The sequence below is a fragment of the Dromiciops gliroides genome, chromosome 1, assembly GCF_019393635.1.
Source record: "Dromiciops gliroides isolate mDroGli1 chromosome 1, mDroGli1.pri, whole genome shotgun sequence".
Lineage (NCBI taxonomy): Eukaryota > Metazoa > Chordata > Mammalia > Microbiotheria > Microbiotheriidae > Dromiciops > Dromiciops gliroides.
The window spans coordinates 744,526,789-744,539,476 of NC_057861.1; the positions used below are offsets into that span (position 1 = coordinate 744,526,789).

The following is a 12,688-nucleotide window of genomic DNA, read 5'->3' on the forward strand; positions in this document are numbered from 1 at the left end:
CCTTCACACTGGTAAAGATAACAAAAGAAGAAAATAACTAATGTTGACCAGGCAAAGCTATGAGTCAGTCCAGCCATTCTAGGCCAGTTCAAAACTATGTTCATAATGTTACCAAACTGCACACCTTCTGACCCTCATATACCACTACTAGGCACATTCTCAAAGAGATCAAAGAAAGAAGAAGAGAATCTGTACATACAGAAATATTTATAGCAACTCTTTGTTGTGGCCAATAAGTTAAAACTAAGTTAAGGGAGGATCCTATTGAGGATGGCTAAACAAATTGGGGTAGAGAAAGGGAATGGAATATTTTTGTGCCATATGAAATGGGGCAGTTTCAGAAGAAGCTGGGAAGACCTTTTGGAACTGATGCAGAGAGAAGTTTGCAGAACTAGGAGAACATTGTATACAGCAACAACATTGGAATAGAGAAAACTTTGAAAAACATTGGAACTCTGATCAGTGGGATGATGAACTTCAAATCCAGAAACCTGAAGGTGAAACAGGATACTCATCTCCTGACAGCAAGGTGATGAATTTATAATGCAGAATGAGAGACATTTTTGGACAAACTATTGATCTTTGCAATGAGGTTTATTTGTTTGTTTTCCCTGCTTGTTTAGGGAAGAGAGAGTGGTGGGAATAGGTTATATAAATGCCTATAAAATTTTTAATAAGAAAAGACAAAGATGTATTGAGATTTTTCTCTCCATTCTTAACAGAGTTAGAACTAAAGTTAAGAGACCAGGGTTTTGGCCCAGGGTTGAAGGTGTAAAGAATGTTAAAAGCACCATAGAGGGAAGAGAGCTTCCTCCTCTTCCTTCTCTGACTGCACAGATGCAACAGGTGGTACAAGAGCCTCGGGATTCCTTTCCCCTTCAGACACATATTGCACCAGGACCAGTTTCCTTCCCCTTGCCCCCAACAGCTGCCCTTGTGAGATCTCCCCATAGTTGCCCTTCATCCCTTAGGATAGAAATTCAGAAACTGCTGTTTACAATTTGGGTTCGAACAATGAGGATGACAATAATCATGGGTACCTAAATTCTGGCTTCTTTTGTCTATCAGAGTTAGTGACTCTCCCCTTCCTATCCCCAACCTTGAACTCTGAACTTCTAGCTGGAGCTACTCTTAACTGCTGTGTTGTCATAGGATGAAATATTTTGAGCTATAGACCACCTTAGAGGCCAAGTCTAAACCCCACATTTTACAGATAAGGAAATTGAGGCACAGAAAAGTAAGTGGCTTAGCCAGAGTTAAATAGCTAGGGACCAAAGCAGGATTTGAACTCAGGTCTTCCTGACCTCAAGTCCAGTGCTCTATACCCTACATCACCTAGCAGCCTATCATGTTGTAGCAGAACCACAGCAAGCTCCATGTCTCTGGCCAAAATTTCCTCACCTGGGGGTAGTCAGGTGGTGCAGTGGATAGAGCACTGGCCCTGAATTCAGGAGGACCTGAGTTCAAATCTGGCCTTAGACACTTGACACTTACTAGCTGTGTGACCCTGGGCAAGTTACTTAACCCTCATTGCCCTGCCAAAAAAAAATTTCCTCACCTTTAAAAATGAGGAGACCTCTGACATTTCTTACAGAGGAAAGAAAAAGCACCAGGGCCCTAGAATTCATACCTGCCACCTCTATCCCTTCTTCTTAGGCCCCTAAGAGAAGAACACGCCACCCATATTGGGCTTAGTAGAACGACCATATGATGCCCTACAACAGCAGGTCATTATCATGTACATCCTGAATCCCACCAAATCTTAAAGCCATTTGAAGAGTCTGGGGAGGAAGACTAAAGCAGACAGAAAAGGCCAATGCATGGCACTCCCAGGTAGGCAGCTGAAGGAAGGAGCCCTTAACAGACCCAGGGCTGTACTTACGGTACACAAGCACTTGGTACATCTGTTCCCTTCAGGCTGAAACTCTTCCCCTTCATGGTATTGAACTCCTTCAAATACACATCCTGAAAGAGATTGAAGACTTTAGTCCAAGCATGCTTCCGGCTCCTGAGGTCCTTCCACCTGCAAGACACATCTCTTCATCATCCACTTTCTTTGCATTTCTTCCCCAACCAAACAATAAAGCAATAAATCAATTGACAAGTAGATACCTGCTACATATCCAAGTGTTGTTTTAGATGCCATTAATATAAAAATGAAATAGTCCCTGTCCTGAACATTCTATAGGGGAGACAACATGCATACATCTCTGTTAGAGATGCATTTGATCCATACAGGCTCAGATATATTTATTAAATATATAGACACACATAAGCTTGGCTCTAGGAGGCTCTCCCAAAGACTACAGGACAAGAAGCATGGTTACTATTTCTGTAAGTGCCCATGAAACCCCATGGCATAGAAAATAAATGCAAGGTAATCGGAGGGAGCGTGAAGTAAGCACTAGCACTGTCAACTATGAGGGGAAAAGATGGAGGAAAAGGGAAATTTCTCCTTATCCATGGCAAAGAATTCTTCTTTTATAAAATTATACGAATCTACATTGAACAAAGTACCTTGGAGGTTTGGGGTGGGAAAGGGCTCAGTTGAGGAGGGGAAAGGAGAACAAACAAAATTTTTGAACCTTCAACAGTGAGAAGAGTGTGGAGAGGACAACCATCTCAGTGGAGACTTGAAGGGGGAGGATGTGGGTTTAAATACTGGCCTTGTCACTAATTAGATGTGTGACCTTAGAAAAGACCCAATTCCTCAGTTCTGTAATCTGTAAAATGAGATGCTAAGACTAGGTGATTTCTAGGGTTCCCTACAGCCCTATCAGCCGACAATTATTTAGCTCTTTAAGGCTTGAAAAGTGATTTGCCTATATGACCTAATTTAACCCTCACAACAATCCTGAGAGATAGGTCCTATTATTATCATTCCCATTTTACACATAAGGAAACACTGAGTCCAACAGTTGTCCAAGGTTACAAAGCTCAGATGCACCTGAGAGAGGATTTGAATCCAGGTCTTCCTGACTCTGAGTCTAGTATTTCATCCACTACTCTGCCCCGCTTCATGAACAACCTATGATACTATAGAATGGAAAGGAAAGAGGCATGGGGAATTAAAGGGGCATGTTAGACCTGATTTAATATCCTCCCCTTAAAAACATGATGGAGAGATCTAAATATACAAGACTGAAACACATACACACACACACACACACACACACACACACACACACACACACACACACCCCAAATGAGGACTTGTATTTCCAAACCAGCAAGTCATGTTATCCCCACACAAGGCCCTTTGGAGCCAAATACAGGTGCAAAAGGTGCTAAGAAGTGACCTTTCCTCTGGCTAAGAGGGAGCCCCCTAGAAAACAGAGAGAGAGCCCTGCCCTGCAGAAGATCAATAAAGAGACTATGGTAGCGAGAAGAAACTGTCATCTCCAAATTCCCTGGTGTGTGTTCAGAACTGGGAAAAGATGCTGGAGCTGTTGGAAAATATTTTCAGAAAATTAATGGGACTTTTAAAAATCCTACAAGATGGGAGAGGGAAGCGAGGGAGACCCCAGGGCAACCCCCTGAGCTTCAGGGGACCTCCCTCTCTGCTAACCTGCAATCCAGTCTAAGATTCTGAGTCCAACCTGCTGCACTGGAAAACAGCAGAAGAGCTGAAAGCTTCCCCTGAATCCACTGAGACACCCAGGTCTCTGTTTTCAGCAAACATCTGGTCTCCTCATCATCATCCTTGGCTGTGGCCAAGGTAATGAATGCAATATTAAACAGTGGTGTGTGTATGTGTGTGTGCGTGCGTGTGTGTATGTGTGTGTGTGCATGTGTGAGTGTGTGCACGTGTGTGTGTGTGTGTGTGTGTGTGCATGTGAGTGTTTTGAGGCATTTCTGGAAACACAGGAAAGCCACAACCATTCCTTCAAAACTATTTTTTACCAGTGGCCCTCCCAGAGTGCAAAGTCGAGCCCCTGGACCTGGATCACGTTGGGCAAACCTAGAAGTCAAGTGGAGAGATTTTCTAGGCATTCAGTGTCAAACTTAAATAGAAACCAGAGCTAATAAACTACACTTAAGGATCCCCACTGGCTACAGATTGACTTAGGAAACCACATATTAATATTATCTATTTTATTTTATTTTTGTTCATGTAATTAAATATTTCCCAAATATGTTTAATCTGGTTTTCCTGTCCTCTGGGGTGTTGTGGGCTGCATGAATAGGTCAGTGTCTGACACCTCTGCATTAAACTGACAAGCTTGAAGTGAGGGAAGTTGTAGTTGAGAAAGGGTCACTCAGAAACCTTCCCCAGTGTTGCTTATCACCAGGGTGTGCATTCTCAGAGCCATCATTTCACTGTCGGGGCAGGGACCACAGGATTTGCCTCAGAGCACTTTCTTAAGAAAAATTCAGTTGAGAAGTTGGAAGAGAGCCTGAGGTGGGTGAGATTCCATATACATGTGCCCACCCTGACACTGGGAGAAACTAAAAAAGGCTACTTCTGAAAAAGTTGGAGGAAGGCAGAAAAGTGGGAAATGGACCAAGGAGGGGTACCCTGAGAATGTGGCCATGCAGAGACAGGTTGCTGGGAAGACGGAGCTTACTCACTATCTGGGAGCTTCTTTATTCACATCCTAGTGCATAGGACCATAAACCTAGCTAGAAGAGACTTCAGGGACCATCTCAACCTAGGGTTCTTTGCCTTTTGTGTGTCGTGGATCCTTGAGACAATCTGGTGAAGCCTCTGGATCCTTTCTTAGAATGTTTTTAAATGCACAAAACAAAATACAAAGGATTGATTGTCAGGGAAATTAATTATATTGAAATATAATTTAAAATATTTTTTAAATTAAAATAGATTTAAACTGTTAAAATTATTTTTTAATTTTTTTTAATTCACAGATAACAAGTAAACCAATTTGAGCTAAGCCTCATTTTATATAGTAGTAATTTCAGTCCAGAAAGATTCAATGGTTAAATAAGGAATAAGTGACTAAGGTAGAATTTGAATCCAGGTCCTCGAACTCCAAGTCCACAACTCTTCCCATAGCACCTCTACCTAATACCATGCTGCTTTTGCCCCCCCCTGCTCCTTGTCCACATTGTGACTTTCCCAGAGACCCTTCAGGGGCTGCTGTCCCAGGGTCTTCCCTCCTTTGGAAGTGGTGCTAACTAGGTACTTAAGAGAGGCCATACAGGATCCCAAGAGTTCTGGGCTATAAGCCCAGGGTTGATATCTAAGGGACCCTGAGCCAGTCACATACCTTCTGCTCAGTATCACTGGAAACTTTCTAAACTTGTAAATTTCAGGGGAGGAAGTGTAAATCTACATCGATGGAGAGAGTTTTTACAATGCAAAACTCCCTACACAAATGAAATCACAGGTCTAGACCCCACAAATAAACAAAATAAAAAAGAAAGGTGTAAAGCAGGTTGTTTCCACTCCATGAAGAAGTTTGTTATCAGCACCATCTAAATGTCGGCACCTTCAGTGAAAGCCCAGATTGACCTAACCTAGTTTGATAGGAAAAAAAATCCCAATACTCTGAGTTTGGGGTACAAACCTGATAGATAAACACATTAGTTATATTATTCTAATTCTGAGCATCTCTGCTTAGGAGAGAGAAAAATCCAAAGAGACAGAAATACATCCTGCCTTGGAAAATTTCTGACACAAGCTATTTCAAGTTAGAATTATAGAATTCCAAAACCAAGATGAAATTCCACAATGAGATAAAACCTCACTATAGAGGGGCAGCTAAGTGGTACAGTGGATAGAGTGTCCCACCTCTTCCCTGGAATCAGGAAGATTCATCTTCCTGAGTTCAAATCTGGCCTCAGACATTTGCTAAATGTGGAACCCTGGGCAAATCAATTAACCCTTTTTGTCTTGGTTTCCTCTTCTATAAAAAGAGCTGGAAAAGGAATGGTGAACCACTCAAGTATCTTTGACAAGAAAACCCCAAAGGGGGTCACAGAGAGTCAGACACGCCCAAACAACAATAATAAGAGAGCTCTGATAAAGTTTCAGTTAACAGGTTTGATTCCACAAGATGAACTAAAAATATGGGCACATCCTAGAGAATCATTTTCCTAAACCAGTCTGGTGAAGGGTAGAGATAGGTAATAAAATGACAGTAATTAGACTAAGGAGTCCCTGCTCTAAATCTGATCACTACATTAATACAGGTGGCCAAGTGGTTAGAGCCTGGACTTGGGGTCAGTCAAGTAGCATTTATTAAATGTCTACCATGAGCCAAATGCTGCATAAAGACTGAGTTCAAAATTTGTCCTCAAGCATTTATCAGCAGTGTGATTCTTAGTTACTTAAGCCCCATGTGCCTCAGTTTCCCCAACTGTAAAACAGAGATAAAATAGTTGTTGTGAGGATTAAATGAGATAATATTTGAAAAGTACCTGGCATATGGTAGGTGCTTAATAAATGCTTGTTTCTTCCCCTCCAAACTGTAAAAAGCATTACATAAACACTAGATGGTGGTGTTATTATTATTTTAGGATCTTAAACTTTTATCAGTTTCTCTTAGAAAGCAGTTAAGGTTTGCTTAGAATGATGTAGAAACCTGTGAGCATTACCTGGACAGGTGGGGCAGCACATCCCCTGTTGCTTGATGGGATTTTTACAATGAACCACACAGCGCATTTCTGCCTTGGTCACGACGCCTTCCTGAAAAAAAAAAAGGACCACAACCCAGTCAAACCAGAGTTCTCCCTTGAGAGGATTTGCCCCCTTGGGCTGCTGGGTGATAAAACTCCAGTCACTAATGCCAGCAAAGCACTCCTCTGTGCTAAGTTCTTACCTGAAGAGAACATCAGCTCCTGCAGGCACTGGTCATTTCAAGGGGTCTATGGAAGAAATGAGGAAACCAGTCCCGTTCCCCCCAGGCGGTCTACCAGTGGGTGAGATTGTTTCAAAAGTCCAGGGTCAAGGGTAGTTAGGTGGCACAGTGAATAGAGCACCAGCCCTGGAGTCAGGAGGACCTGAGTCCAAATCTGGTCTCAGACACTTGACACTTACTAGCTGTATGACCTTGGGCAAGTCACTTAACCCCAATTGCCTCACCAAAAAAGAAAAAGTCCAAGGTCAGATCTTGACAATTTATCCCATTGGCTGATTCCTGCTAATGTTAATTCCTTCCTTGGACTTAGTTATATTTACCATGATGCTTCTAAGTCTAATTCCTTTTCCCAAACTCAGTTCTCCTCCGAGTCTAGCTGAAGGGCAATACATTGCTAAATCCTTTTAAATGAATCACCCTTACAATTACATAATAATAATAATTTTTTTTTTATAAACAACACCAAAAGGAAGCAAAACATCTGAGTAATTGCAAAGCCAAATCATGATCCCCAAGAACAGTGATGGAACATCCCTCCCTACTTTTTGGTAGAGGTAGGGGAAGATGGGTGCCGGGTTTTGCAAGCATGTGATTGTACATTTGTTTTTAAAGTTATGAAATAATCTGGTCAACATGTTTTTGGAAGAATAAAAGGTCATTAAATCATCAGCTAGCTTTGTTGAACTGTTTTTCATTGTTATAAGGAAACGCTTATTTGACAGAAGGAGAAACGATATCTGGAAATTACTGATGTAAAAAAATCAATAAAACTTTTTTTAAAAAGTCACCTCTCTAAATCAGGACAGGTATGCTTTGTTGGTTCATGGTATCATCAATTTAGACCTATAAAGAACCTTAGAGGCAAAAAGGCATAGTGAATAGAGCACTAGACCTGTTTTAAATCTTGTTTTGTATGGTCATCTATGTGACTGAGGGCAAATCAGTTAACCTCTCTTGGTTTCTCTTTCCCATCCAAATGCAGGGGTCACTATAGAATCATAACCCTAGACCTGGAAGGAATTTTGGAGGCCACCTAGTCCAACACTCTCATTTTACAAATAAGGAAAGTGTGACTTGTCCAAAGCCACTCAAGTCATTAAAGAGGTGGCATTTGGGCCCAGGTCCTCCTTCCACAGGGTCACAATGCCTGAAGATCTCATTGTTATTCCAGGTCACCTATTCTAACTCTTCATTTTGGAGATGAGGAGGTGCAGACCTAGAGGATTTGTCCAAGGCCACATACATGGGTAATTAGTGACAGGGCCAGGGTTTGAAGTAAGATTGCATGATTCCAAATCCAGTCATTTCTCCACTGTGCCATCAAATGAGAAACTATAAATTTATTGAAAAGTATGAAACAATGCTATTTGATATGTTCAGGGTCAAATATAAGCCAATCAAATTATTTTCTACATCTGCCCCCCTCCGGTGGATACACATATAGGCTATCAAACATGAGACGAAATGCTCTTGCAGAAAATGTCATCTTCCCAAATCCAAAAATTCCAAAAATAATGCTATTCCCTTTTGTTCACCAAGATCTTCCAATTTTCAGGGGAAGTGGGGAGAGGAGGAGGAGGAATTCTTAAGCCACCTCCACCCACAGTATTTTCTTTTAAAAATATTCTGAAATTAAAAACTGAAAAGAGAGTATTTCCATACACACAAGTAAAGACAAAAAGAAAATCTAAAACTTTGAATTTCCATGTCATACCATGTGCTTTTTTCAAGTATGTAATAAAGTCCACATGTTACTTTCAAAACTGTCCTTCTGATCTGTGTTCCCTTCTGAATGTCCTCATATGTGACCTTCAAACCTCAATCAAGTAAAGTTGTAGGAGTTCTCAATTCTCTCCTGACCTCAGAACCCTCCACCAAGGAAGGAAGTGATGACCTCCATGATTCTTGGAATAGTAAGAAGCCCCCTTTCCTGGTCCAAATGCTAGCAACTCACAACTTTCAAAGGGAACTGGAATTGATTACAATGATAATAATAGGAAGAATTCACACTGACAGAGCCTGTTAAGGTTTGTTAAGGACTCTGTAAACATGATGTCGTTTCAGTATATTATATCCTAAAAATTGGCAATCTTGATTTCAAGAAAGAGGCTGACTTTTAGTGAGGTTATATAAAAGGAATATAATTAGACTGTCTGTAACAACTTCAAGGTGGCAAAATACGGTCCACGGAGACTTGTACTCAAGGTTGTGGAATGGGACATTTGTTTTCCCCCTTTTGAGGACTCAGAAGTATCCCCAAGTTGACAAGGAAGCATTTAACAGTCTTTAGCTGGACCTGTTGATGTCTCAGGTAAGGGAGGCTCCTCCCCACCCCCAACCCCAAGACTAGCAGAAGTTACTTAGTTCAGCTGGCAGGAAATGGGCAAGAGTCTGGCAACCAGCTTCAGTGGAAACAAAAACATCAGGCATAGAAGGTTACCTTGCCCTCCTCTTCCCTGGGAGGAAAAGTGTTAGAGAGATGAAAGGGCCTGATGCCTCAGATCTAATGATTTCTCTGATGGGGGCCAAGCCACAGAATATTTCTTTGCTTCCCACTGCTAGTTATAATCCTTAAAGGGGGTGTGGTAGAGGTTTGCTGGGTTGTGGTCTCCATCCCCATTTGGAAGGGAGAAGAGAGGAACAAAGGGGGATAAGATAATGGGATGCGGAAATGAGAGAGGGGGAGGGTGTGAGGGGGAGACAAATGGGAAACAAAAGGGAGCCCAAAAGGATAAGGGAATAGAAGGGGAAAGGAAGTAGGATGGGAGGGGAGAAAAGGAAGAGAAGCCAGAAGGGTGGGAAGGAAAAAGGGAGGAGACGGCTCAGGCTCAACATGTCCAAAACAGAACTCTATCATGTCCCTGAAACCCTCCCCTCTCCAAGCTTCCTTATTACCATCTAGAATACCACCATTGTCACAGTCACCCAGGCTTGCGACCTAAGAGGAAGCCTCACTTGCACTAACCTCCCATAGCCAATCTGTTTCCAAGTCTTGTTATTTCTACCTTTGTATCTTTGGTCTATACCCCTTCCCTCCTCTGATGCTATTACTGTTGTGGTTCAGGCCCTCAAGACATCACCTTGTATTACTGCAATAGCCTCCTGGTTGGTCTCTCCCTTCTCTAGTCTGTCCTCCCACTCAGATCCCAAAGGGAAGCTCCTAAAGTGTAGATCACTCACCTACACGATAACTCCAGTGGCTCCCTATGACCTTCAGGATCAAATATTAAATCCTCTGTTGTGCTTTTGATACTTGGATCCCTTCTAATTCCCTGGTCTTCTAAGATTCTGCCTCCTTCATTTACCCTGGCATCTAGCAGACTGGCTGCCTTGCCCTTCCTCTCAATGACATGCCATCTCCCAACTCTCCCTGACTCTGGGATGTGTCACTAATTGTTCCCGAGTCTTGGGCTCAAAGCCCACTGGCTGTGAGAGCACTCTCCCAGTTTCCCTCTGTAGCCCCCCCAGACCCACATTGCTCATGCCTTCCCTTGGAGCTCATCTCCCATGTGCACTGCACATAGCTTGCATGTCCCATTACTTGAGGGCCATCTTCCTCTATTATAATGGGAGCCCCTTGAGAAGCTGGATTCCTGGTTTTGCCTTTCATTGTATCCCTGTGTTTACCACAATGTTTGGAACCTTGCAAGTGTTTAATAAATGATAGTTGACTGAAAAAGGGGCAAGGAGAGAAGAGAAGAAGGGGAGGCCAAGGAGCAGAGGAGAGAGGGAAGAAGAAATAGGAGAAGAAATGGGACTAGAGAGGAGAAAATCTGAGAAGACATTGGAAGAGAGGAGGGCTTTTGTTATTCGTTTGTTTAATCTACAATATGTACAAAAGCATCTTTAAAGGTGATACTGAACAGGTTTAGATGAAAGGAGCCCCCTACTCCAAGCAAAATCTATCTTCAGTATCCCACATGCCCCTTTCTCCTCCCCAATCCCTGTCTGGGGCCATTGCCTCCAGGTGACCTTGAACATCTTGCCCGAGCCCCGGCTTTTCTCCTCCCTCTCCCACATCCCCAACAAAACTCAACCAGCCTGCCATTCTCTCAAGTTCCATATATTTGTGTATATACAAATATATGCATGTATATATGAATATGTTGAAGGAATTTGTTTTGCTCAACACACAGGAAACATTTTTTCCTTTCTTTTTTTCAAATGAGGTAGGAGACAAAAGACAAAGAGAATCCTTTTCTATTCATTTTTTATTTAATACAGAGATAGGACTGGTGCTACTACTGAGATGAAACATTACTTCCTACTTTCAGATTAGTTTTACTCAAATGTTTCCTTTGTTATAATAGACCTCTCGGGAAGTGGCCATCATCCATACACATTTATAATGTAAAAACAAAACACAGCAATAAAACTTCTTTTTTGGAAAATAGCGATGATAATAATAGTCCTTCCTAGAGAGGGTGGGCATCAAGAAGAACCCCTGAAATACTATGAGGAAAGTTCTCAGCAAACCTGCAAGCGCTATGTATGTAAAAGTCTCCATCCTTGTTCATTGTCATCATGATTAGCAAATGTAGTGATTCTTAAATCCAAATCCCTGCTACCAAATACCACTGTATTCCATGAGAGCAGAGATTGTCTTCTAGACAATCTACCAACACCAGGCTAAAGGAGGTAGACGCCCACCTGTGGAGGCAGGGAATCTCATTTCAAACCCTGCTGCAGACAGCGACTAGGAGGGCAACTATAGACAACACATGCAAATTCTCTATCCCTCGGTTTCCTTATTTGCCAAATGAAGGGGATGGACTAGCTGACTTCTGAGATCCCTTTCCTAAGACCACAAGAGCACTCAAAAAGAAGGTGAGCCTTTTTCCTTACAGAGAAGAGTTTTCTTAAGTGGACCAAAGAAATGAGGGCATTTGCGGGGGGGGTGCATTTTAATGAATATTTTTTTTTTTTAAAAAGCTTCCCTTCTTCACCCTCAGCCTAACTCTGAAATGTTTGTAGCCTGGAGCTCTTCAGTGAGGTGGGGTATGGTCTCTGCTTTCCCATTTCAGCTATGCTTGGTCTCCCTGAAATTGTTAGAGGCTGAAGTTGGATTGTGCCTGAACCTAGCAGGTGGACATCATTGAGGTTCCTGAATACTAATTGCTCAGATTTAATACAATTGACAGATTGGCTGACTTTCAGAATGATTCTAAATCAAAGTAAGAAAACATGTACACTTGAACAAAACCTCTTTCTGCATATTGGAATTCATGCCTTCCCTAAAGCTGACTTCACAGGAAGACTTGCATTTTCCCCAAGGTCTTATGCATCTTACTGAGCTTTCTCCCCAACAGCATTCCATGAAGTTGAACAATTCAGCTGTGTGTTTCTAAGACCTGCTTGTCCTGGGGCCCTTCAACATCCTGATAAATGTTGCAATAAATAGATGCAAAACCGTAGGCTCCTTTTTCATGAAGGGGTGGTTGACAAGGGCCACTGGAATCCCTTTGGAAGGGACTAAAAATTCTGTCCGGTCTCCTTACCTGGCACTGGTGGACGACACAGGGGTTGCCTGGAACCTGCCATTTTAGGGAGCTGTTGTAGGTATTTCCTTCATAACTGCAGCCTGGGGAGAGAAAGAGAGACACAGAGGATGAGAGAGATAGGTAATGTTTCTTCTCTTTTGATAAAGACCAAAAAGAACATTCCAGGAGATGGCATTTAAGGAACATGACAGGGCTGATTTCCAGAAGGCAGCTGGTATGGTGGAGAGAGTGATGGATTTGGGGTCAGGAAACCTAGATTCTAATTGATCTTTCTGCCACTTATTACCTGTGATATCCTGAACCTCACTTCCCTCATCTGTAAAATGAGGAAGTAGGACTCGATTTAGGGCTAATCCTGGACTTCAT

General features: G+C 42.2%; 1 protein-coding gene across 1 annotated transcript in view; it reads right to left on the reverse strand.

Annotated features, from left to right (window-relative positions):
• BMPER (BMP binding endothelial regulator) overlaps positions 1–12,688 on the reverse strand; it is a 276,741-nt gene that overhangs the window by 185,455 nt on the left and 78,598 nt on the right. The window contains exons 4-6 of the mRNA XM_043979720.1: positions 12,320–12,402; positions 6,559–6,649; positions 1,883–1,965 (exon numbers count right to left, since the gene is read on the reverse strand). Coding sequence (XP_043835655.1) covers positions 1,883–1,965; positions 6,559–6,649; positions 12,320–12,402 — 257 coding nt within the window. The remainder of the gene's footprint in view (positions 1–1,882; positions 1,966–6,558; positions 6,650–12,319; positions 12,403–12,688) is intronic.